The 26725-nt window shown below is 56.7% G+C and overlaps 1 protein-coding gene across 1 annotated transcript; it reads right to left on the bottom strand.

Annotated features, from left to right (window-relative positions):
* Window positions 1–824: 824 nt before the first annotated feature.
* On the bottom strand, window positions 825–25966 carry LOC117008725 (sodium/potassium-transporting ATPase subunit alpha-2-like). The gene is given in 32 exon segments (XM_042780064.1): window positions 825–911; window positions 1793–1884; window positions 3515–3616; window positions 4918–4972; window positions 4975–5047; window positions 6093–6181; window positions 6184–6237; window positions 7061–7184; window positions 7833–7987; window positions 8642–8810; window positions 9707–9857; window positions 11440–11576; window positions 12175–12349; window positions 12524–12536; window positions 12819–12914; window positions 12917–13007; window positions 14245–14379; window positions 14460–14569; window positions 15369–15468; window positions 15470–15547; window positions 15549–15569; window positions 16171–16359; window positions 16362–16441; window positions 17897–18014; window positions 18747–18881; window positions 18974–19087; window positions 19943–20053; window positions 20056–20133; window positions 20136–20150; window positions 21212–21271; window positions 22784–22888; window positions 25868–25966. Coding segments are annotated over 32 exon segments (3066 nt in total). The 5' UTR covers window positions 25880–25966; the 3' UTR covers window positions 825–882.
* Window positions 25967–26725: the final 759 nt, after the last annotated feature.

Here is a 26725-nt window from a genome sequence, read left to right as displayed (position 1 = left end):
TGGGGACAATTTGGCGGGAATTTGGGAAAATTTGGAGAAAATTTGGGAGGATTTTGGAGGGAAATTGGAGGGAATTTAGGGGAATTTGGGAGAAATCTGGGAGGAATTTGGGAGAAATTTAGGATGAATTTGGGGAGATTTGGGGGAAATTGGAGGGAAATTGGGGGAATTTGGGGAAATTTCGGGGGATTTTTGCGGGAATTTGGAGGGAATTTAAGGAAAATTTGGGGAAAATTTGGAGGGAATTTGGGAGGAATTTGCGGTGAATTTGGGGAAATCTCGGGAGATTTTGGTAGGAATTTTGGCGGGAATTTGGGGAATTTAGGGGAAATTTGGAGAAATTTGTGAGGAATTTGGGGGGATTTTGGAGGGAAATTGGGGGGATTTTGGGAAGAATTTGGAGGAAAATTTGTGGGAATTTTGGCGGGAATTTGAGGGAAATTTGGGGGTCCTGGGACCATCAGCTCCCCCCGGGGGGTCGCTGGGATTTTGGGGACCCCGAGGACGCCGGGGGGGACACAGAGCCCGAAATTCCCTCCCAGTCCCTCCCAGTCCCTCCCAGTCCATCCCAGTCCCTCCCAGTCCATCCCAATCCATCCCAGTCCCATCCCAGTCCCTCCCAATCCCATCCCAGTCCCCCCAGTCCATCCCAGTCCCTCCCAATCCCATCCCAGTCCCTCCCAGTCCATCCCAGTCCCATCCCAGTCCATCCCAGTCCCTCCCAGTCCATCCCAGTCCATCCCAGTCCATCCCAGTCCCTCCCAGTCCCATCCCAGTCCATCCCAGTGCATTCCCAGTCCATCCCAGTCCATCCCAGCACACGGCAGGGTTAAACTGGTTTATTTTTCTGCAGGGGTGTCCGGGTTAGTTTTGGGGTTCAGCTCAGTAATAAGTTTCCTTCTCCACCCAGCCTGAAAAAAGGGGAGGGGGCGTCAGGGGGAGTGAGATGGGGGCGCCCCCACCCCAATTCCGCAGCTCCCCCCACCCCCCACCCAAATCCGGGGGTTTTTGGGGTGTCCCACCCCAGTTTTTATGGGGTTTGGCTTCGCTCCCCTCTTTTTGGGGGTTTTATTTTTGGGGGTTTGTATTTTTTTTTGTTTTTATTTTTTTTTTTTTGTTTTATTTTTTTGGGGTTTTATTTTTTTGGGGTTTTTATTTTTGGGGGGATTTTTATATTTTGGGATTCCCATTTTTTGGGGTTCCCATTTTTGGGGTTTTTTATTTTTTTTGGGGGGGTTATATTTTGGGTTTTTATATTTTTGGGTTTTTATATTTTGGGGTTTCCCATTTTTTCGGGTTTCCCATTTTTGGGGTTCCCATCTTTTTGGTTCTTCTATTTTCGGGTTTCCCATTTTTTGGGGTTCTCATTTTATAGGGTTTCCCATTTTTGGTTTTTTTAATTTTTTGGGGTTTCCCATTTCTGGGGTTCCCATTTTTTTGGTTTTTCTATTTTCGGGTTTCCCATTTTTTGTGGTTCCCAGTTTTTGGGGTTTCCCATTTTTTGGTTTTTTATATTTTGGGGTTCCCTATTTTTTGGGGTTTCCCATTTTTTTGGGGTTTTTATATTTTGGGGTTCTCATTTGTTTGGGTTTTTTTGGGGGGGGTTCCCATTTTTTGGGTTTGGATATCTTGGGATTTCCCATTTTTTGGGTTCCCATTTTTTTGTTTTTCTCTTTTGGGGCTTCCCATTTTTTTTTGTTTTATATTTTGGGGTTTCCCATTTTTGGGTTCCCATTTTTGGGGTTTCTCCCGGGATTTTTGGTTTCCCCCCATTTTGGGGGTCCCCTCTCACCTCCCGGGTATCTCCTCAGGATCAGTTTCCGAACCTCGTCGTAGGCGAAGATCAGCAGGGAATAGGGGAAGGCGCAGAACCACCAGGTGACCCTGCCCGAAAACCCCACAAAAATTAAAAAACCCCGTAAACCCCATCAAAACCCATTAAAAAAAACCATCAAGAAACCATCAAAAACCCATTAAAAAACCCCATAAAAACCTCATCAAAACCCATAAAAAACCCCACAAAACCCCATTAAAACCCCATAAAAACCCCATAAAAACCCCATAAAAAGCCATTTATAAAAACATTAAAAAAACATTAAAAAAACATTAAAACCGCATAAAAACCCCATTAAAAACTCCATTAAAAACCCCATAAAAACCCCATAAAAATTCATTAAAACCCCATTACAAACCCCATAAAAACCCCATTAAAACCCCATAATAAACCGATTAAAAACCCCATAAAAACCCCATAAAAACCCCATTAAAAACCCCATTAAGAACCCATAAAAACCCCATTTAAAACCCCATAAAAACCCGATTAAAACCCTATAAAAACCCCATAAAAACCCATAAAAACCCCATTAAAAATCCATTAAAAAACCATTAAAAAACCATTAAATCCCCATTAAAAACCCCATAAAAACCCCATAAAAACTCCATAAAACCCCATAAAAAATTCATTAACAACCCCATAAAAAACCCCATAAAAATCCCATTAAAACCATAAAACCCATAAAAACCCCATTAAAAAAACCATTTTAAAAATCCCATAAACGGGGACCCCCAACCCGGGGGGCAGGAATTGGGGTGTGGGTGGGATTTGGGGTTTGGGGATGGATTTGGGGTTCAGGTCGGATTTTGAGGTTCATGCTCAGATTTGGGGTTCAGGCTCAGATTTAGGGTTCATGCAGGATTTGGGATTCATGCTCGGATTTAGGATTCAAGCCGGATTTTGAGGTTCAAGCCGGATTTTGGGGTTCAGGTTCAGATTTTGGGTTCATTCAGGATTTAGGATTCATGCCGGATTTTGGGGTTCATCCCGGATTTGGGGTTCATTCAGGATTTGGGGTTCAGACTCAGATTTGGGGTTCATGTAGGATTTAGGATTGAGGCCGGATTTTGGGGTTCATGCAGGACTTGGGGTTCAGGTTCAGATTTGGGGTTCATTCAGGATTTAGGATTCAGGCTCAGATTTTGGGTTCATGCTCAGATTTAGGATTCAAGCTGGATTTTGGGGTTCATCCCGGATTTTGGGTTTCATGCAGGATTTGGGGTTCATGCAGGATTTTGGGGTTCATGCTCAGCTTTGGGGTTCAGGGTAGGATTTGGGGTTCATGCAGGATTTGGGGTTCAGGCTCAGATTTTGGGATTCAGGCCGGATTTTGGGGTTCAGGCTCAGATTTGGAGTTCATGCTGGATTTGGGTTCATTCAGGATTTAGGATTCAGGCCCAATTTTGGGGTTCATGCTCAGCTTTGGAGTTCGAGCCAGATTTTGGGGTTCAGGCTCAGATTTAGGGTTCAGACAGGATTTGGAGTTGATGCCCAGATTTAGCGTTCATGTAGGATTTTGGGGTTCATGCCCAATTTTGGGGTTAGGCTCAGATTTGGGGTTCATTCACGATTTTGGGGTTCAGGGTCAGATTTGAGGTTCATGCAGGATTTAGGATTCAGGTCGGATTTTGGGGTTCATGCCCAGATTTGGGGTTCATTCAGGATTTTGGGGTCCCTCACTTGAGCGGGTACATCCGCAGCGCCACCCCCATGCCCGGGCAGTAGGACAGGAACGCCGCCAGAGCCGTCTCCTCCAGCAGCCCGAAAATCAGGATCTTGTTCCTAAAAAATCCAAAAAAATCGGCATTTGGGGGTTTTTGGGGTGTTTTGGGGTTTGGGGGGTTTTTACGGTTTTTTAATGGGGTTTTAATGGTTTTTTATGGGTTTTTATGGGTTTTTTAGGGGTTTTTATGGGGCTTTTATGGGGTTTTTACGGTTTTTATGGGGTTTTAATGGGTTTTTTATGGGGTGTTTATGGGATTTTTAATGAGTTTTTAATGGGGTTTTTATGGGGTATTTATGGGGTTTTTATGGGGTTTTTATGGGAGTTTTTTTTCTGGGGTATTTATGGGGTTTTTATGGGGTTTTTAATGGGGTTTTATGCGGTTTTATGGGTTTTTAATGGGGTTTTGATGGGGGTATTTATGGGGTTTTTAAGGGGGTTTTTATGGTTTTTTTATGGGGTTTTTAGGGGGGTTTTTAATGGGGTTTTTAATGGGTTTTTAAATGGGTTTTTTAATGGGGTTTTTATGGGGTGGGAGAGGTTTGGGATATTTTTTTTGGTGGGGATTTTGGAATGGTTTGGGGACTTTTTGGGAAGTAGGGAAGGTTTTAGGATTTTTTTTTGTGGAGGCTTTGGAAGGGGATTTGGGATTTTGGGGGGTGTTTCAGGGCATTTGGGGTTGGATGGTTTGGGGTAGGATTTTGGGGTGATTTGAGATGAAATCTGGGGTGGTTTGGGGTAGGATTTTGGGGTGTTTTGGGGTTTTTTTGGTGTAGGATTTTGGGGTGGTTTTGGGGTATTTTGGGGTGTTTTTGGGGCAGGTTTTTGGGGTGTTTTTGGTGTTTTGCCGCACTTCATGCCCTGCTGGAAGATGAAGTTGAGGTGAAATTTGGGGAATTTTGGCTGGTTTGAAGTGGGATTTTGGGGTGGTTTGGGATATTTTTGGGTAGGATTTTGGGGTATTTTTGGGGCGGTTTGAGGTAGGATTTGGGGATGTTTTTGGGATCTTTTTGGAGTATTTTTGGGTAGGATTTTGGGTGGTTTGGGGGTGGTTTTTTTATATTTTTGGCGGCATTTTGGGATGGAATTTTGGGCTGGTTTTGGGTGTTTTTGGGGTGTTTTTTGGGTGTTTTTACCATGTTTTTGGGTGTTTTTTGGGTGTTTTTGGGGTGGTTTTGGGATGTTTATGGGATATTTTGGGTAGGATTTTGGGGTGCTTTTGGGGTGTTTATGGGGTGTTTTTGGGGCAGGTTTTTGGGTTGTTTCGGGGATATTTTTGGAGTGTTTTTGGGGTGTTTTTGGGTAGGATTTTAGGTTGTTTTTGGGTGGTTTTGGGGTGTTTTGGGGTGTCTTGCCGCACTTCATGCCCTGCTGGAACACCGAGTTGCGGCGCGTCTTGCAGATGATGAGATCCCCCACTGCACCACCACGATGCTGGCGAAGAACGCGGTGTGGCACGTGAACTCCACCACCTTGCGCTGCTCGTACGTCTGGAGCGGGACAGGACCGGGACAGAACCGGGACAGAACCGGGAAAAAACCGGGACAGGATCGGGAGTGAATGGAAGAGAACTGGGAGTGAACCAGGACAGGACTGGGAGTGAATGGAGAGAGAACTGGGAGTGAACCGGGACAGGACCAGGACAGAACTGGGACAGAACCAGGACAGAACTGGGACAGAACTGGGAGTGAGCTGGGAGTGAACTGGGACAGAACTGGGAGTCAATGGGGAGAGAACTGGGACAGAAGCAGGACAGAACTGGGACAGGACCAGGACTGAACCAGGAAAGAACCGGGACAGAACCAGGAGTCAATGGAGAGAGAACCGGGAGTGAACCGGGACAGAACCGGGACAGGACTGGGACAGAACCGGGAAAAAACTGGGAGTGAATGGAGAGTGAACAGGGACAGAACTGGGACAGAACCAAGACTGAACCGGGACAGAACCAGGAGTGAACAGGGACTGAACCGGGAGAGAATTGGGAGTGAACTGGGAGTGGACCGGGACAGAACCAGGAGTGAATGGGGAGAGAACCGGGAGTGAACCGGGACAGGACCGGGAAAAAACCGGGAGTGAATGGAGAGTGAACCGGGACAGAACGGGACTGAACCAGGACAGGATCAGGAGTGAGTTGGGACAGAACCGGGAGGAAACTGAGTCTAAATGGGGAATGAACCAGGAGGAAACCAGAAGGGAATGGGAGGAAACTGGGAGTGAACTGGGAGGAAACGGGGAGGAAACTGGGAGTGAACTGGGAGGAAACTGGGAGGAAACTGGGTGAACAGGAAATAAAAGGGGACTAAAAGGGGGGGAAATGGGGTGGAAATAAATGGGGAAACGGGGTGGGAATGGAGGGAAAATTGAGGAAAAATGGGGTGGACACAGGATGGAAATGGATGTGTAACCAGTGTGTAACCAGTGTGTATCCAGTGTGTATCCAGTGTGTAACTGGTGTGTAACCAGTGTGTAACCGGTGTGTAACCAGTATGTAACTGTGTGTAACCAGTGTATAGGGTTAGGTTTAGGGTCCCTCACCCACTCCTGCCCGTAGGAATCCTCCAGGTCGTTCTTGGAGCGGTCGTCCCAGGCCAGGCGGATCCCCAGCAGCGTCCCCGGCAGGAACCGTTCTCAGCCAGGATCACAAAGTACGTGAAGAACCCGCCCAGGGCCTGGATCATCCCTGCGGGGTCAGGAACGGGATTGGGATTGGGGTCAGGATTGGGATTGGGATTGGGGTCAGGATTGGGATTGGGATTGGGGTCAGGAATGGGATTGGGATTGGGGTCAGGAATGGGATTGGGGTCAGGAATGGGATTGGGGTCAGGAATGGCATTGGGATTGGGATCAGAGCCATGGGATTGGGGTCGGAGCCATGGGATTGGGGTCGGAGCCATGGGATTGGGTCACAAAGGACGTAAAGAACCGGCCCAGGGCCTGGATCATCCCTGTGGGATTGGGAACGGAATTGGGGTCAGGAGTGGGATTGGGATTGGGGTCAGGAATGGGATTAGGATTAGGATTGGGGTCAGACCCATGGGATTGGGTCACAGAGGACATGAAGAACCCGTCCAGAGCCTGGATCATCCCTTGTGGGATTTGGGTCAGGAATGGGATTGGGATCGGGGTCAGAGCCACGGGATTTGCCATCACCCAGGATCTGGCCGTAGGCCATGCTGATGGGTGACCCCTGAGCGACCCCTGAGTGACCCTGAGTGACCCCTGAGTGACCCCTGGGTGACCCCGACCGATCTGGCCGTAGACCATGCTGATGAGTGACCCTGAGTGACCCCTGGGTGACCCTGAGTGACCCCTGGGTGACCCCTGGGTGACCCCTGACCAATCTGGCCGTAGGCCATGCTGATGAGTGACCCCTGAGTGACCCCTGGGTGACCCCTGGGTGACCCCTGGGTGACCCCTGACCGATCTGGCCGTAGGCCATGCTGATGAGTGACCCCTGGGTGACCCCTGAGTGACCCCTGGGTGACCCCCGGGTGACCCCTGACCGATCTGGCCGTAGGCCATGCTGATGAGCCGCTCGTTGACCAGTTTGTCGCTGCGGGGGTTCCGCGGTTGCCGTTTCATGATGTCGCTCTCGGCCGCCTCGTATGCCAGCGAGATGGCAGGGACCTGAGGGGACAGCCGTGTCACCTGTGTCACCCTGTGTCACCTGTGTCACCTGTGTCACCATGTGTCAGCCTGTGTTACCTATGTCATCCTGTGTCACCCACTGTCACCCAGCGTCACCCTCTACCACCCAGTGTCACCCACTGTCACCCTGTGTCATCCTGTGTCGTCTTGTGTTACCCAGTGTCACCCAGTGTCACCCTGTACCACCCTGTGTCATCTTGTGTTACCCAGTGTCACCCAGTGTCACCCTGTGTCATCCTGTGTCACCCAGTGTCACCCTGTACCACCCTGTGTCATCTTGTGTTACCCAGTGTCACCCTGTGTCACCCGCTGTCACCCTGTGTCACTGTGTGTCACACCATGTCACCCTGTGTCACCTTGTGTCATCGTGTGTCACCGTGTGTCACCTTGTGTCACCTTGTGTCACCGTGTGTCATCCACTGTCAGTCTGTACCACCCTGTGTCACCCACTGTCACGTTGTGTCACCTGTATCACCCACTGTCACCCACTGTCACCCTGTGTCACCCACTGTCACACGCCCTGGGATGGTGACAGTGCCCAGGGACAGGAGGATTTGGGGTCCCTGGGAGTATTTGGGGTGTATTTGGGGTGGGTTTGGGATGGATTTGGGGTCCCCTGTCCCTCACCATGTCGGTGCCCAGGTCGATGCACAGGATGGTGACGGTCCCCAGCGGCAGCGGGATGTTGGCGATGATGAACAGCAGGAACGGGGTGATCTCGGGGATGTTGCTGGTCAGGGTGTAGGCGATCGACTTCTTCAGGTTGTCGAAGATCAGGCGGCCTGCGAGGGACAGCAGAGTCCCCAGTGTCCCCAACGTCCCCAACGTCCCCAATGTCCCAGATGTCCTCATATGTCCCCAATACCCCAATATCCCAAATACCCAGAATGTCCCCAATGTTCCATGTGTGCAATGTCCCCAATGTCCCCAATGTCCCCAATGCTTCCAATATCCCCAATACCTCCAATATCTTCAATATCCACAATGTCCCCAATGTCCCCAACATCCCTTAATGTCCCCACATGTCCCCAATGTCCTCAATGTCCCCAGTGTCCCCCTGCTGTCCCCAACACTCCCAATGCCCCCACTGTCCTGAGTGTCCCCAATGTCCCCAATATCTCCAAATTCTCCAGTGACTCCACTGTCCCCAATGTCCCCAATATCCCCAATACTCCCAATGTCCCCAATGTCCCTCAATGTCCCCAATATCCCCAACACTCCCAATATCCCCAATGTCCCCCAATGTCACCAATGTCCCCCAGTGTCCCCAATGTCCCCAATATCCCCAATACTCCCAATGTCCCAATGTCCCCATTGTCCCCAGCATCCCCAACTTCTCCAACGACTCCACTGTCCCCAGTGCCCCCACTGTCCCCCAATGTCCCTGTTGTCCCCAACACCCCTATGTCCCCAGTGTCCCCGTGCCTGTCCCCGACCTTCCTCGACGCCGGTGACGATGGAGGCGAAGTTGTCGTCCAGCAGGATCATGTCTGCCGCCTGCTTGGACACGTCGGAGCCGGCGATGCCCATGGCGATCCCGATGTCGGCCTTCTTCAGCGCCGGGGAGTCGTTCACACCGTCACCTGTCACCGCCACGATGGCACCCTGGGGACAGAGGGGACGTTGGGGACGTTTGGGGCATTGGGGACATTTGGGACATTGAGTGTATTGGGTGTATTATGGACATTGGGGACATTTGGGATATTTGGGGTGTTTGGGATATTGGGGACCCTGCAGACATTGGGGCACTGGGGACTTTGGGGACATTGGGCACACTGAGGATACTGGGGACATTGTGGACATTTGGGATACTGGGGACACTGGGGACATTGGGGATGTGGACACACCATGGGGACACCATGGGGACACCATGGGGACACCATGGGATGTGGGGTCACATGGGGAAGGGGACACTGTGGCTTGGAGGACACTACAGGGGTGGGGACACCATGGGGTGTGGGGACATTGTGGGGACGCCATGGAGGTGGGGACACTGTGGGACATGAGGATGGGGACACCAGGGGACATGGGTTTGGGGACACCACAAGGTTGGGGACACTGTGGGACACAGGACAGGGGACACTGTGGGTCATGGGTTTGGGGACAATGTGGGACACGGGACTGGGAGTAGCAAGGGACAGGGATGGCAGGGGACAGGTGACAAAGGACAGGTGGCAGGTGACAGGGAACAGAGGACAGAGAAGAAGGGGGTAAGGGGATATGGGGACAGGTGATAAGCGACACAGGTGACGCAGGTGACAGGTGACCCAGGTGGCACAGGTGACAGGTGACACAAGTGGTACAGGTGACACAGGTGACAGTGACACACAGGTGATGGATGACACAGATGATCAGGTGATAGGTGACCCAGATGACAGATGACCCAGGTGCCAGGTGACCCCGGTGACATGTGACACACAGGTAACAGGTGACACACAGGTAACAGGTGACACACAGGTGACACAGGTGCCGGCGGTGTCACCTGTCTCTGGCAGTGTCACCTGTCTCTGGCAGCCCTCCACGATGATGAGTTTCTGCTGCGGGGACGTGCGCGCGAACACGATCTCGGTGTGGTTGCGCAGGATCTCGTCCAGCTGCTCCGAGCTCATGTCCTTCAGATCCGAGCCGTGCACCACGCACGCCTTGGCCTCCCTGGGGGATCACAACCCCAAAACCTGATCCAGAGCCCCAAAATTCCTGGATCACCTCCAGGATCACCCCAAAGTCTCCTCCCAGCTTCTCCTGTCTCATGTCGTCAGGTCTGACCTGTGCACCACGCACACCTTGGCTTTCCTGGGGGAGTCAGAACCCCAAAATCTGCTCCAGAACCCCAAAATTCCTAGGATCATCCCCTGGGATCTCCCAAAATTCCTGAGATCGCTCCCCGGGATCACCCCAAAATCCCCTCCCAGTTGCTCCGAGCTCATGTCCTTCAGGTCCAAGCCGTGCACTACACACACTTTGGCCTCCCTGGGGGATCAGAACCCTAAAACCTGATCCAGAACCCCAAAATTCCTGGAAAGAACCCCTTGGGATCTCCCAAAATTCCTGGGATCATCCCCCAGGATCACCCCAAGATCCCCTTCCAGCTTCTCCCATCTCATGTCGTTCAGGTCTGAGCCGTGCACCACACACACCTTGGCCTCCCTGGGGGATCAGAACCCCAAAATCTGCTCCAGAACCCCAAAATTCCTAGGATCATCCCCTGGGATCTCCCAAAATTCCTGAGATCGCTCCCCGGGATCACCCCAAAATCCCCTCCCAGTTGCTCCGAGCTCATGTCCTTCAGGTCCAAGCCGTGCACTACACACACTTTGGCCTCCCTGGGGGATCAGAACCCTAAAACCTGATCCAGAACCCCAAAATTCCTGGAAAGAACCCCTTGGGATCTCCCAAAATTCCTGGGATCATCCCCCAGGATCACCCCAAGATCCCCTTCCAGCTTCTCCCATCTCATGTCGTTCAGGTCTGAGCCATGCACCACACACACCTTGGCCTCCCTGGGGATCAGAACCCCAAAATCTGCTCCAGAATCCCAAAATCTGATCCAGAACCCCAAAATTCCTGGGATCACCCCAAAATCCACTCCCCAGCTGCTCCGAGCTCATGTCCTTCAGGTCTCACCTGTGCACCAAACACCCTTGACCTCCCTGGGGGATCAGAACCCCAAAATCTGCTCCAGAGCCCCAAAACCTGATCCAGAACCCCAAAATTCCTGGGATCATCCCCTGGGATCTCCCCAAATTTCTGGGATCATCCCCTGGGATCACCCCAAGATCCCCTCCCAGCTGCTCCCATCTCATGTCGTTCAGATCCGAGCCATGCACCACGCACGCCTTGGCCTCCCTGGGGGATCAGAACCCCAAAATCTGATTCAGAACCCCCAAATTCCTGGGAACCATCCTCTAGAATCGACCAAAATTCCTGGGATCATCCCCTGGGATCCCCAGATCCCCTCAAATTCCCCCATTGGCTCACTTGGGGTTCTCCAGTCTCACCTGAGTCTCACCTACGTTTTCCCTGGTTCACCTGGGGTTCACCTGGAGCTCACCTGGTGCTCCCCTGGTTCACCTGGGGTTGCCCTGGCTCACAGGTGTATTTACCTGTGTCTCCCCTGGCTCACCTGGGGTTCACCTGGCTCACCTGTGTTTCCCCTGGCTCACCTGGGGTTCACCTGGCTCACCTGTGTCTCCCCTGGCTCACCTGGAGCTCACCTGTGTCTCCCCTGGCTCACCTGGGGTTCACCTGGCTCACAGGTATGTTCAGCCGTGCCGCGATGTCCTCCACGGTCTCGTTGCCCTCGGAGATGATCCCGACGCCTTTGGCGATGGCCTTGGCCGTGATGGGATGGTCCCCGGTCACCATGATCACCTGGGGGAGGGGACAGTGTCAGCACCTGGGACAGCTGGGGACAGCTGGGGACAGCTGGGGGATACCTGGGGACAGCTGGGGACAGCTGGGGACAGCTGGGGACATCTGGGGGATAGCTGGGGGACAGATGGAAACACTTGGAGGATACCTAGGGGGCACCTGGGGACACCTGGAGGATACCTAGGGACACCTGGGGAGAGCTGGGGACATCTGGGGACATCTGGGGGACACAACTGGGAACAGCTGGGGACATCTGGGAACACCTAGGGGATAACTGGGGACACCTGTGGGATACCTGGGGACACCTGGGGGATACCTGGGGACACACCTGGGGACACCTGGGGGATTTGGGGGACAGGAGGACAGTGGGGACATGGTGGGGGAGGTCCTGGCTGGGCTTGGGGGTCCCGGGTGGGCTCAGGGGGATTTGGGGGTCCTAGGTAGATTCAGGGGAGGTTTTGGGGGTCTCAGGTGAGTTCAAGGTGGATTTGAGGGACCCAGGTGGGTTTGGGGGTCCCAGATGGGTTCAGGGAATTTTGGGGGTCCCAGGTGGGTTTGGGGGTCCCAGGGAAGTTTGGGGGTCCCCCGGGGGTCCCACCTTGATGCCCGCGCTCCGGCACTTGCCCACGGCGTCGGGTACGGCGGCGCGGGGGGGGTCGATCATGGACATGAGCCCCACGAAGCACAGATCGGTCGTGGGGAAATTCAGCTCGTCCGCATCGAACCGGAACCCGCGGGGAAACTTGTCCGGGGCAGGTACAGGTGACAGAACCCTGGGGACAGCGGGGGAGGGACAGTGAGACCCTGGGGACACCCCCAGGAACTTGTCCGGGGGCAGGTACAGGTGACAGAACCCTCGGGACAACGGGAGGGGATAGTGAGACCCTGGGGACACCCCCAGGAACCCATGGAGGACATCACAGGGACACTCAGGAATTTCTGTATACAGGTGACAGAATCCTGGGGACACGAGGGGACAGGGGGTGCAGCACCCCCAGGAATCACCAGGTCCCCTCGAATGTAGCCAGGACCCCCCCAGGACCCTCTCCCGAGTTCCCCCAGCTCCAGGGGGGCGTTCTGGAAGGTTCCTGCATGTTCTTATCCAGGTTTTTCTCCCCCAAATCCCCCCTGGACCCCCTCCCCTGCCTCCCAGAACCCCCCAGGACCCCCCTAGTCGTACCCAGGACCCCCCAGGACCCCCCCAGTCGTACCCAGGACCCCCCAGGACCCCCCCAGGCGTACCCAGGACCCTCTCCCCGAGCCCCCCCAGCTCCAGGTAGGCGTTCTGGAAAGCCTCGCGCATCTCCTGGTCCAGGGGCTGCTCCTGGCCCTGCAGGAGATGCGGGAGCAGCGGTCCAGGATGCGCTCGGGGGCTCCCTTCATCACCAGCAGGTAGCCCTGGGGGTCCTCCTCGCGCTCGTGGATGGACAGCTGGCCAGGGGACAGGGGACAGCGGTGTCACACGCTGCGGGGTCGCAGCTGTGTGCTGCCCGGTGTCGCCCAGAGCCACTCCCGTGCCAACCAAACACTGCCCAGTGTCACCCACACACTGCCCAGTGTCACCTGGTGTCACCCAGAGCCACCCCAGTGTGACACACACTGCCCAGTGCCACCCACACACTGCCCGGTGTCACCCAGTGTCACCCACACACTGCCCAGTGTCACCCAGTGTCACCCGGAGTCACCCCAATGTGACCCACACACTGCCCAGTGTCAACCAGTGTCACCCAGTGTTACCCAGTGTCACCCAGTGTCACCCACACACTGCCTGGTGTCACCCACACACTTCCCAGTGTCACCCAGTGTCACCTGCATGCTGCCCGATGCCACACAGTGTCATACACACACTGCCCTGTGTCACCCAGTGTCACCTGCATGCTGCCCGATGCCACCCACACACTGCCTGGTGTCATACACACACTGCCCTGTGTCACCCAGTGTCACAAATACTGCCCAGCATCACCTGGTGTCACCCACACACTGTCCATTGTCACACACACACTGTCTGGTGTCACCCGGTGTCACCCAGAGCCACCCCAGTGCCACCCACACACTGCCTAGTGCCACCTGGTGTCACACCCACACTGCCTGGTGTCACCCAGTGTCACACACACTGCCCAGCACCACCCACAGGGATCCCAGTGTCACCCACAGTCATCCCAGTGTCACCCAGAGTCACTCCAGTGTCACCCACACGCTGCCCAGCACCACCCACAGGGATCCCAGTGTCACCCACAGTCATCCCAGTGTCACCCACATTCATCCCAGTGTCACCCAGAGCCACTCCAGTGTCACTCACACACTGCCCAGTGTCACCAGTGCCACCCACCAGGGTCAGCCCAGGGGTACCTACAGTCCTACTGGGAGTCCCCAGTGCTCTGTCCCAGTGCCCCCAGTACCCCCAGTGCCCCATCCCAGTGTCCCCAGTACCCCCAGTACCTCCGGTTCCCCATTCCAGTACCCCCAGTACTCCCAGTGCCCCAATCCCATGCCCCCAGTGTCCCCACTGCCCCATCCCAGTGCCCCCAGTGTCCCCACTGCCCCATCCCAGTATCCCCAGTGCCCCAGTTCCCCATCCCAGTACCCCTAGTTTCCCATCCCAGTGCCCCCAATTCCCCATCCCAGTACCCCCAGTGCCCCCAGTTCCCCATCCCAGTGCCCCCAGCACCTGGTACTTGTTGGTGGAGTTGAAGGGGATCTCGGTGACCTTGGGGTTGCGGTCGCGCATTCTCTTCACGGAGCCGCACGACAGCTGGATGCACTTGAGCAGCGCCGACTCGGACGCGTCCCCGGCCGTGTCCCGCTGCGGGAGGGGACACCGCGGTGGCACCGGGGCTGGGGGGGCCATGTCCCCTCCCCAGGGGCCTCGGGGACCCCCCTGACCTTGGAGATGGAGACGTTCTCCTGGCCCGGCTTGAACACGGCGCGGTTACAGAGCCCCGCGATGCGCGCCAGCGCCGCCCACGTGGGAGAGCGCTTGTCGAAGGTGGCACCTTGGGGACCCGGGGCAGAGTCCAGGGCACCTGTGCCACCAGTGCCACCAGTGTCACCCACTGACCGCCTCAGTGCCACCCACTGACCACCCTAGCATCACCCAGGTTGTCCGCGTGGGCAAGCGTTTGTCGAAGGTGGCACCTGGGACACCTGCACCTGGGATTCCAGGGAATGGGGGATTCCATGGGATTGGGTTTCCAGGGGATCAGAGTGTTGGGGGATTGGGGTTCCCGGTAATTGGGTTCCAGGGGATTGGGCTGCTCGAGGGTTCAAGGTGTCAGGGTGAGGTTCCAGGGTTTTGGATTCCATGGGATTGGGGATCCAGGAGATCAGAGTGTTGGGGATTCAGGGGCAGGGGTGCCAGGGCATTGGGATTCCAGGGGATCAGGGTTGTAGGGGAATTGGATTCCAGGAGATTGAGGTGTCAGGGGATTTGGGTTCTGGGGGATTGGGGTGTTACAGGATTGAGGCTTGAGGGATTGGCATTCCGGGCTATCAGGGCTCCAGGGGATTTGGATTCCAGGAGATTGAGGTGTCAGGGGATTGGGGGTTCTGGGGGATTGGGGTGTCAGGGGATTTGGGTTCCAGGGGATTTGGGGTTCCAGGGGATTTGGATTCCAGGAGATTGAGGTGTCAAGTGTTTGGGGTTCTGGGGATCAGGGTGTCAGGGGACTGGGGTGTTGGGGCATTGCGATGTCGGGGGATTGGGGTTCCAGGGGATTTGGGTCCCAGAGCATTTGGGTTCCAGGGGACTGGGGCACTGGGGACATTGGTGGACCTTGGGTGCCCCCCACGCACCCGACTGGTCCTCGGTGGTGTCGGCCTCGTGGATCTGGTTGTCGAACCACATGTGGGCCACGGTCATGCGGTTCTGGGTCAGGGTCCCGGTCTTGTCGGAAGCAGATGGTGGAGGTGGAGCCCAGCGTCTCCACGGCCTCCAGGTTCTTCACCAGGCAGTTCTTGCGCGCCATGCGCTTTGGCAGTCAGGGTCAGGCACACCTGGGGGCACCCCGGGGTGTCACAGGGTGAGACTCCAGTATGGGGTGCACAGACCCCCCTGCACCCCAAAACTGAACCCAGTGCCCCATAAGCCCCTTCCCAGTGCCCCCTCCACCGTGATGGGCCAGCAGCCCTGGGACACGCTAGCCACAACAGATGTCCTAGGGAAGATGATGGTGAAGCCCCTCAATAATGCCTCTATTGCCCTCCCGTGCTGTCCCCAGTGCTCCCAGTTCCTTCCCAGTGCTCTCCCAGTATTCCCATTTCTCCCTCTTATTGTGACAGTGGCTAGCAACCCCTGGGGCATGCTAGCCATGACAATGCCCATGAGGAACAATGATGGCTTAGCCCCCCAACAGTGCCCCCAGTGCTTCATATTTCCCTCCCAGTACTCCCAGCTCCTTCCCAGTGCCCTCCCAGTACTCCCTCTCTCACTGTGACAGTGCCAGCAGTCCCTGGGACACGCCTAGCCACAACAATGCCCATGAGAAGATGGTGGTGTAACCTCCCAACAGTGCCCCCAGTGCCTTGTATTTCCCTCCCAGTGCTCCCAGTGCCCTCCCAGTGCCCTCCCAGTGCCCTCCCAGCTGCCACCCCTCACCGTAACAGTGGCCAGCAGCCCCTCGGGCACGTTGGCCACGATGATGCCGATGAGGAAGATGACGGCCTCGAGCCAGGTGTAGCCGAGGATGAGGGAGAGGATGAAGAAGGAGAGGCCGAGGAACACGGCCACGCCGGTGATGAGGCGGATGAAGTGCTCGATCTCCATGGCGATCGGCGGTCGCCGGCCCACCTCCAACCCGAGGCCACCGACGCGATCCTGCCCATCACCGTCCGGTCGCCCGTGGAGATGACGATGCCCCGCGCGGTCCCTGCAGCACAGGGGGACAAAGAGGGTGACAATGAGGTGATGAAGAGGCAACAACAGGTGACAAAGTGGTGACAAAGTGGTGACGAAGAGGTGACAAAGAGGTGACAAAGAGGTGATGAAAAGGTGACAAAAGAGGTGACAAAGAGGTGATGAAGATGCGACAAAGAGGTGACAAAGAGGTGATGAAGAAGGCGACAAAGAGGTGACAAAGTGGTGACAAAGAGGCGACAAAGAGGTGACAAGCAGGTGACAAAGAGGTGACGAAGAGGTGATGAAAAGGTGACAAAGAGGTGACGAAGAGGTGACGAAGAGGTGACGAAGTGTAACCATGTGGTTTTGCATCACTTCATTCATGTTGGTCTGGAGTTTCTTCTGTCTTCACTCGAAGTCAGGATTAAAAAGTACAGGAAGGAAATGGATTTTCTCATGTTCAGGATAATCTAAAATCTAACATCTAAATCTAAATCTAAATCCAAATCCAAATCTAAATCTAAATCTAAACCTGAATCTAAATCTAAATCTAAATCTTAATGTAAATCTGAATCTTAATCTAAATTTAACCTAAACCTAAACCTAAACCTAAACCTAAATCTCAATCTCAATCTTAATCTAAATCAAAATCTTAATCTAAATCTAAATCTAAATCTCAACCTAAATCTAAATCTCAACCTAAATCTAAATCTAAATCTAAATCTAAATCTAAATCTAATCTAAATCTAAATCTTTTCCAAAGCACAGAACATTCAGTAACCCTTCAGCCCCACTCAAATTTGGAGTGAAAACCTCAAAAGTCGCTTTCTCCAGGGGTCAGAAAGCTCAAAAATCCCAATTTCTGGGACAAAAAAGGGTGAGGACACCGCTGGGGGTGGTGGGTGCTCGTTGGAACCCTGGACACTGAGAATTTTGGATTTTCTGTGTGACCTGAAGAAAACACTGATTTTAACCTGAGACACTGGAGAAAGCTTCCAAATTTGAATTATAAAACTAAAATAACTGGTGTGCAATTTGCATAAAAGTATGTAACATCACGTGGCGGAAAACCTTAAAATTTAGGGTTTTAAAATAGAGTAATATTTAGAAAACAGATGGAGGGTTTAGGGTGGAAGTTTTGTCTTTTTCAGCTTCTTCTTCATGGATCTAGGTGGCATTTTTGCAATTGGACAGAAAATTCCGGACAAGCAGGTCATGGGTGTTTGGTTATTGGGTTAAAAGTAAAAAATAATTAGGTGGCTTTTCTCAACTGGGCAAATTGGGCTTGAAGGCTTTGTAGGGAGAGAAAAACTTTGGAGAGAAAATCTCAATTTTGAACTTGTTAGCACGAGACACTGCACAACTGTGAGGATGTAATATAAATAATAATTATAAACTTCTGAGATTGAGCACAATTCCATCCCCAGAGTGTTTAATCCCGGCTCTGGTAGAAGAAAAAGAAGATAAAAGGTGATGGGGGGCCCACCTTCGACGCAGTTGGTGGAGAAGAAGCAGATGTTGCGCGTCTCCAGCGGGTTCTCGTGGGTGAACTCCGGGGAGCGCGTCTGCGGCTCCGACTCGCCCGTCAGAGATGAGTTGTCCACCTTAGGGGCAGGAATGGGGGGTTCAGTAGGAATTGGGGTACAGGGGGGTACGGGTGGGTTTGGGGACATTGAGGGGGGTGGATGGGTTTGGTGGGGATGGGTGGGAATGGGGGATATGAATGAGTGCAGGTGGATTGGGTTGGGCTGGATTTGGTGGGATTGGGTGGGATTGGGTTGGGGATGGGTTGGGTTGAGTTGGATTGGGTTGGATTTTATGGTTGGGATGGTTGGGTTGGAAGGGGTTGGATTGGGTTGGATTTATGGGTTGGGATGGGTTGGGATGAATTTGGTTGAGTTGGGTTGGGTTGGATGGGATTGGGTAGGATTGGGTTGGTTGGCTTGGCTTGGATTCAGTTAGGTTGGGTTGGGTGAAAGTGGTGGGATTGGGTTGGTTTAGATTGAAATGGGTTGGGTTGAGTTGGGTGGGTTGGGTTGGATTTGTTGAGTTGGGGGTGGGTTGGCTTGGATTTGGTTGAGTTGGCGTGGGTTGGCTTGGCTTGGATTTGTTTAGGTTGGTTGGGTTGGAAGGGGTGGTGTTGGGTTGGGTTGGATTGAATTGGGCTGGGTTGGGTTGGATGGGATTGGGTTGGATTGGGTTGGATTGGGTTGGGTTGAGTTGGTTGGCCCTTCATGACCACTGCAGAGGACGATGCAAGTCCATGTCCCCAATGTCCCCACTGTCCCCACTGTCTCCAATATCCCCAATGTCCCCAGTGTCCCTGGTGTCCCCACCTTGCAGCCATGGGAGGAGATGATCCTCATGTCTGCGGGCACCCTGTCCCCGCCCTTCACCTCCACCAGGTCCCCAACCACGACGTTCTCGGCGTTGATCTGGATCTTCTCGCCCTCGCGGATCACCAGCGCTTGCTGGGGGGGCACCGGGCACCTCAGGGGGTGCCCAAACCCCCCGGGACCCCCTCAGGACCCCCAGGACCCCCCGGTCGTGCCCCGCTGCCCACCTGGGGCACCATGTTCTTGAAGGAGTCCATGATCTTGGAGCTCTTGGCCTCTTGGTAGTAGGAGAAGCAGCCGGTGACGATGACGACGGCGGCCAGGACCACCCCCAGGTACAGCTGGCACCAGGGGGGGACACCTCAGCACCTGGGGGGCACCATGGGACCCCCCAGGGACCCAGGGGGTGGGGAGACAGGGAGGGGACACCCCCAGTGCCAGCCATCCCCCCCGCATCCACAGCTGGGCTCCCCTGAGAGCTGGCACAGGTGGGGAGGGGACAAGGGGACAGTTTGTGCCACCCCCAGTGCCAGTGTCCCCACGGCACCTGTCCCCTCTCAATGCCTGTGCCTCTTTGATGTCCCTGTCCCCACGATCCCAGAGCCTCCCCAGTGTTCCCTGTGTCCCCACGATGTCCCTGTCCCCACAACGCTCCTGTCCCCATGACACTCGTGCCCCCGTGATGTCCCTGTCCCTCTCAATGTCCCTGTCCCCATGACACCCCATGCTGTCCCCATGTCCCTCATGTCCCTATTCCCCGCAGTGTCCCACATGCCCCCTGTGCCCCCATAGTGCTCCTGTCCCCCCTCACTGTCCCTGTTCTCCCCATGTTCCTGTGTCCCCTGTTCCCCTCAGTGTCCCCCGTAGCCTGTGTCCCCCATGTCCTTGTGCCCCTCATGTCCCCATGTCCTGTGTCCCCATATCCTATATCCCCATATCCCATAACCCCATATCCCCGTGCCCTGTGTCCCCGTGCCCTGTGTCCCCATGCCCCGTGTCTCCATGCCCCATGTCCCCATGTCCCTGTGCTCCTATGTCCCCATGTTCACATGTCCCCATATCCCATATCCCATATCCTATATCCCCATATCCCATATCCCATATCCCCATGTCTCATGTCCCATGTCCCCATATCCCATGCCCCCATATCCCATGTCCCCATGTCCCCATGTCCCGGTGTCCCCGTGTCCCCTCACGTTGTCGTTGGCCGGCTCGTCCTCCATGGCGGCCTGGATGCCGTAGGCCAGGAAGCAGAGGATGGCCCCGATCCAGAGCAGGATGGAGAAGCCCCCGAAGAGCTGGCCGGCAGAAACTTCACCCACTCGGGGGTCGTGGGGGGCGGGGTCAGCGCGTTGGGACCGTCCTGCACCAGGATCTCGGCCGCGCGCAGGCGTTTGTCAGGCCCTGCACGGGGACACGGTGACACCAGGGACACCGGGGACAGGGGGGGAGAGGGGGGATGGTGGGGGTATGGACCAAGGGACACGGGGACACAGGGGCACGGTGACACCGGTGACACCACGGAGACAGGGGGACAGGGGGGATGGTGGGGGGTATGGACAAGGGACACGGGGACATGGGGGACACAGGGACACGGTGACACCAGGGACCCCACGGGGACAGGGAGGACAGGGCGGGGTATGGGCAGGGGACACGGTGACACCGGGGACACCCCAGGGACAGGGGGATGAGGGTGGTATGGACAGGGGACATTGGGGGTGATGGGGGGACATGGGGAGGGGACACTGGGGACACGGGGACACCGGGGACACGCCGGGGACGGGGGGACAGTGGGATGGTGGGGGGTATGGGCAGGGGACATTGGGGACACAAGAACACAGGGACAAAAGGACACAGGGACAGGGGACACAGGGACACAGGGACATGGAGACATGACACAGGGACAACAGGGACAGAAGGACACAGGCACAACAGGGACACAGAGGACACAGGGACATGGGGACACATGGACACAGGAACACAGGGACACAGGGACATGGAGACATGACACAGGGACACAGTGACACAGGTACACAGAGACACAGGGACATGGGGACACAAGGACACAAGGACATGGGGACACGGGGACAGGGACACAGGGACACAGGGAGAGGACACAGGGACACAGGGACATGGGGACACAGGGACACAGGAACACGGGGACATGGGGGGCACAGGGACACAGGGATATGGGGACACAGGGACACAGGGACAGAAGGACACAGAGACATGGGACACAGGAACATTGGGACACAGGGACAGGACATAGGGACACAAGGACAGAAGGACACAGGGGACACGGGGACACAGGGGACAAAGGGACAGAAGGACATGGGGACACAGGGACACAGTGACACAGGGACACGAGGACACAGGGACATCGGGATACAGGGACAGGACACAAGGGGATACAAGGACAGAAGGACACGGGGACACGGGGACACAGGGACATGGGGACATCTCACCCGGGACAGGTCCACCTGGTACTTCCTGCCCAGCTCATCCAGGGACAGTTTGTGGTCATCCTGAGGGACAAATGTCACCCCTGTCACCGCGTCCCCACAACCAGGCTGCAGGGCCAGCTGTCCCCTGGTCACCCACCCAGGGTGGCATGGCCAGCTGTCCCCAGAGTCCCACACCGCCCACAGTCACCCCTGCCACTGTCGCCTCAGCGGGGTGACGCGGTCAGCTGTCCCCATGACCCCAAGTCACCCCAGCAGAGTGGCACGTCCCCATGTTCACCCATGTCTGTCTGGATGGGATGACAGCAGCTGTCCCCAGAGTCCCATGTCACCCATGTCCACAATGTCATTAGTGCCACCCATGTCACCCATGTCTCCATGAATGGAACGATGTGGCCACCATCCCCGTGGTCCCAGTGTCCCCCATGTCCCCCTGACATGGCCCCCTGTCGCTTGTCACTGTCCCCTATGTCCCCATGGTACCAGTGTCACCAATGTCACCCATGTCCCCCATGTCCCCTGTGCCCCCTGTGTCCCCCGTTGTCCTCCATGTCCCCATGTCACCTAGTGTCACTCATGTCCCCCATGTCCCCCATGTCCCCCATGTTCCCCATGTCCCCCATGTCTCCCTGTCACTGTCCCCAATGTCCCCTGTGTCCCCAATGTCCCTCATGTCCCTCATATCCTCTCTGTCCCCGTCACTGTCCCCCTGTCCCTGTCAATCTCCCTGTATCCCCATGTCCCCCATGTCCCCATGTCCCCATCGTTGTTCCTGTGTCCTCCATGTCCCTGTGTCCACCATGTCCCCCACGTCCTCCAGGTCCCCTGTGTCTCCCGTGTCCCACATGTTTCCTGTGTCCCCATTGTTGTCCCTGCGTCCTCATATCCCCCATGTCCCCCTGTCCCTGTCACTGTCCCTGTGTCCCCGTGTCCCCGTCACTGTCCCCCTCTCCCTATCACTGTCCCCTGTCCCCCTGTCCCTGTCACTCTCCCTGTGTCCCCATGTCCCCCCTGTCCCCCGTGTCCCTGTGTCCCCATGGTTGTCCCTGTGTCCCTGTGTCCCCCATATCCCCATGTCCCTGTCATTGTCCCCATGTCACCCATGTCACCCATGTCCCCTGTGTCCCTGTGTTCCTATTGCTATCCTCCATGCCCCCTATGTCACCCTGTCCCCGTCGCTGTCCCCCATGTCCCCCTGTCCCCCTCATTGTCCCTCTGTCCCTGTCACTGTCCCCCTGTCCCCGTCACTGTCCCCGTGTCCCCGTCACTGTCCTGTGTCCCCCTGTCCCCGTGGTTGTCCCCATGTCCCCATCGCTGCTCCCCCATGTCCCTGTTCCCGTGTCCCCATCGCTGTTCCCCATGTCCCCCTGTCCCCGTCACTGTCCCCGTGTCCCCGTCACTGTCCCCCTGTCCTTGTCACTGTCCTGTGTCCCCGTGTCCCTGTCCCTGTCCCCATGTCTCCGTGTCCCTGTGGCTGTCCCCCTATCCCTGTCGCTGTCCCCGTGTCCCCGTGGCTGTCCCCCTGTCCCTGTCGCTAACCCCGTGGCTGTCCCCGTGTCCCCAGTCCCCACTCACCAGGTTCACCTCCTTCTTGAGCTCGTCCAGCTCCTTCTCCTTCTGCTTCCTCTTCCCGCCGCCATTCTCGGACGTGGTGGCCGCGGGCGAGTACTCCCGGCCGGCCTGGGGGACACCCGGGGTGGGCACGGGGACCCCCCCGGCGGGCAGGGGACCCTCCAGATGCCACCCCCGCCCCCCGCCAGGGCCATTACCATGGGCGTGGAGGTCACGGCCAGCACCGGCGTCACCGTGGGCCACCGGCATCGTCGGCTGGGGGGGGGCGGCGGGCACCGGGCGGCCGAGGGCGGGGGGGGCAAAACGGGGGGGGTCAGCGGGGTCACTGGGGGTCAGCGGGGTGATACTGGGGTCACTGGGGGACTCGTGGTGACAGGTGGCACTGGGGGTGGTGGCCGAAGTGGCCTCGTGGTGGTTGGACGGTGGCGTTGTGGCCATCGGGGGGTCACTGTGGCCATCGGGGGGTCACTGTGGTCACCAGGGGGTCCACTGTGGTCATCGGGGGGTCACTGTGGCCATCGGGGGGTCACTGTGGTCACCAGGGTGGCACTGTGGTCACCAAGGTGACATTGTGGCCTTCGGGGGGTCATTGTGGTCACCAGGGTGGCACTGTGGCCATCGGGAGGTCACTGTGGCCATCAGGAGGTCATTGTGGTCACCAGGGGGTCACTGTGGTCACCAGGGTGGCATTGTGGCCATCTGGGGGCATTGTGGCCATCGGGGGTCACTGTGGCCATTGGGGAGGTCATTGTGGTCACCAGGGTGGCACTGTGGCCATCTGGGGGCAATTGTGGCCATCGGGGGGTCACTGTGGCCATTGGGAGGTCATTGTGGTCACCAGGGTGGCACTGTGGCCATCTGGGGGCATTGTGGCCATCGGGGGGTCACTGTGGCCATTGGGAGGTCATTGTGGTCACCAGGGTGGCACTGTGGTCACCAGGGGGTCACTGTGGCCATCGGGGGTCACTGTGGCCATTGGGAGGTCATTGTGGTCACCAGGGTGGCACTGTGGTCACCAGGGGGTCACTGTGGCCATCGGGGGGTCACTGTGGCCATCGGGAAGGTCATTGTGGTCACCAGGAGGTCATTGTGGTCACCAAGGTGACATTGTGGCCATCGGGGGGTCACTGTGGTGTTCACTGTGGTCACCAGGGTGGCATTCTGGTCACCAGAGGGTCACTGTGGCCATTGGGGGGGTCACTGTGGCCATTGGGGGGGGTCACTGTGACCCTGGGAGTGTCACTGCCACCAGACCGGTGTCACCATCACCAGGGGCTGTCACTGTCACTGTGGGGGTGTCACTGTCACCATGCAGGTGTCACCAAGGGGGTATCACTGTCACCATGGGGGTGTCACCAGGGGGGTGTCACTGTCACCATGGGGGTGTCACCAAGGGGGTGTCACTGTCACCAGGGGGGTGTCCCTGTCACCACAGGGGGGGTCCCCACGCCCATGGGGGGGTCCCCACAATTCGGAGCCCCCCAGGACGTCACGGGGGGGGCGTTTCAGCTCCCTCCGTGTCCTCGGGGGGGGTGGCACTGTCAACCCCCTGTCCCCAGGGGTCCCCCGGCGGGGGCGGGGCGGGGGGAGGGGGCGATGTCATGGAAAGCTCCGGGAGCCAAAACCAACACCGGGAGCGGGGGGGGGGGCGGGGCTGAGGGGGAGGGGGGGGGGCTCGAATTACCGGGGGGGGGACACGGGGGGCACCCCCAACACGGGGAACCCCAATTGTGGCTCCGCACTGGGGGGGAACCCACCTGAGGGACCCCCCCGAATTTGGGGGCGGGCGGGGGGGGGTGTCGGGTGTCGCGCGTGTGTCCCCCCCCTTGGGGACAGTGCCAAGGGGGGGTTGGGGACACCCTCGGGGGGGTTGGGGACATCCTCGGGGGGGGTTGGGGACACCCGCTGTGTTTGGGGGGGTTGGGAACCCACATCCTGCGGGGTCTCCCCGCTTTTTGGGTGGGTGCCCGGCGTGGGGTTGGGTTGGGTTGGGGACACCGGGGGGGGGGCGGGCGCGGGGCCAGCGGAGCTCGGGGCCCCCCCGCGGGCGTTGCCAGGGGCACCGGGAACGGGGCTCGGGGCAGCCGCGGGCACCGAGCCACGGGAGGGGGGCACGGGGGGGTCCCGTGATCCTCAGAGCGGGGGGAGGGGGCGAGCTTGGGACCCCCAAACCCCCCCCAAAATAATCCCCCCACTCTTCAGGGGGGAGCAATTTGGGGAGGGGGTCCCGCCTGGGTCGGTGCCCACCCGGGGGAGGGTCCGGTTTGGGATTTTGGGGGTGTCCAGGGGTGGGGGTCCCGGGTGTGGCGGGGGTGTCACGCGTGGGTGCCAACCCTGGGAAGGGGAATGGGGGGGGGGTCTGTGGGGGTGTCCCGCGTGGTTTTAGGGTTCCCCGAGGGATTTTGGGGCGCCCCGGAGATGATTTGGGGTGTCTCGAGTGGGTTTGGGGCGGTCGGGGTTGGGTTTGGGGTGCCCCGGGTGGGTTTGGAGTATCTCGGGTGGGTTTGGGGTGCCCCGGGTGTTTTTAGGGTGTCCCGGATGGGTTTGGGGTGGTCGGGGTTGGGTTTGGGGTACTCCGAGTGAGTTTGGGGTGCCCTGGGCGGGTTTGGTGTGCCCCGGGTGAATTTGGGGTGCCCCGGCTGAGTTTGGGGTGCCCTGGGTGAGTATGGGGTGGTCGCGGGTGAATTTGGGGTGCCCCGAGTGGGTTTAGGGTGCCCCGGGTGGGATTAGGGTGCTCTGGGTGGGTTTAGGGTGCTCTGGGTGGTTTTAGGGTGCCCCGGATGAGTTTAGGGTGTCCCGGGTGGGTTTGGGGTGGTCGGGGTTGGGTTTGGGGTAACCCGCGTGGTTTTGGGGTGCTCCGAGTGGTTTTAAGGTTCCCCCGGGTGAATTTGGGGTGCCCCGGGTGGTTTTAGGGTGCCCCAAGTAGTTTTAGGGTGCCCCGGGTGAATTTGGGGTTGAGTTTTAGGGTTCCCCGGCTGGGTGAGCTCCGGGCTCTGGGTGGGAGGGGGAATTTTGGGGTGGGGATTCTTTTCATTTTTTTTTTGGGTGCCCCGCGTGGGTCCGTGCCCCGCGCCGCCCCTTACTCACCCCTCTGCCCATGGCGCTGCCGTCGCCGTTCCCAGCCCGGGACACTTTTGGGGGGGGAGGCGGCGAGATCGGCTCAGAAAAACCCAGCGAGCCCCGCCCGGGCCGGCCCCCCCCGCCCCCACCCCGCCCCCCACCCCAACCCCGGCTCGGGAGGGGGGGCTGGGGGGTCCCAGGGGGGCTCTGGGAACGCAGGTGTTCGGTGGGGGGGGTGACCCGTCCTGAACCCCCCGAACCCAGCGGGACCCCGACATCCGGACCCCCCGCGGAGCTGATTTAAGGGGGGGGGGGGGCTCATTTTTGGGAGGGGTGGGGGCTGTTTTGTTTATTTTTGGGGGGGGGGTTGTCATTTATTTTTTTGGGAGTGACGTTTATTTTTTTGTGATGGCGTGTTTTATTTTTGGGGGGATAATTTTTATTTTTTGGGGGTGTTGTTGCTTATTTTTGGGGGTTGTTATTTATTTTTTGGGGGGTGCTGTTTATTTTTTTGGGGTTGTTATTTATTTTTGGGGGGTGTTGTTTATATTTTTGGTTGTTATTTACTTTTTTAGGGGTGCCGTTTATTTTTTTGCAACAGGGGTGTTGTTTATTTTTTTGGGGTTGCTATTTATTTTTTTAGAGGTGCCGTTTATTTTTTTGCCATGGGGGTGTTGTTTATTTTTTTGGGGGGTTGTTATTTATTTTTTGGGGGGTGCTGTTTATATTTTTGGGTTGTTATTTAATTTTTAGGGGTACCGTTTATATTTTTGCAATGGTGGTGTTGTTTATTTTTTGGGGGGTTGTTATTTATTTTTTGGGGGGTGCTGTTTATATTTTTGGGTTGATATTTATTTTTTAGGGGTGCCGTTTATTTTTCTGCAA

The sequence above is a fragment of the Catharus ustulatus genome, chromosome 30 (assembly GCF_009819885.2).
Source record: "Catharus ustulatus isolate bCatUst1 chromosome 30, bCatUst1.pri.v2, whole genome shotgun sequence".
Lineage (NCBI taxonomy): Eukaryota > Metazoa > Chordata > Aves > Passeriformes > Turdidae > Catharus > Catharus ustulatus.
The sequence above is the reverse complement of the archived record's forward strand: the minus strand, read 5'-3'. Positions and strand labels throughout refer to the sequence as shown.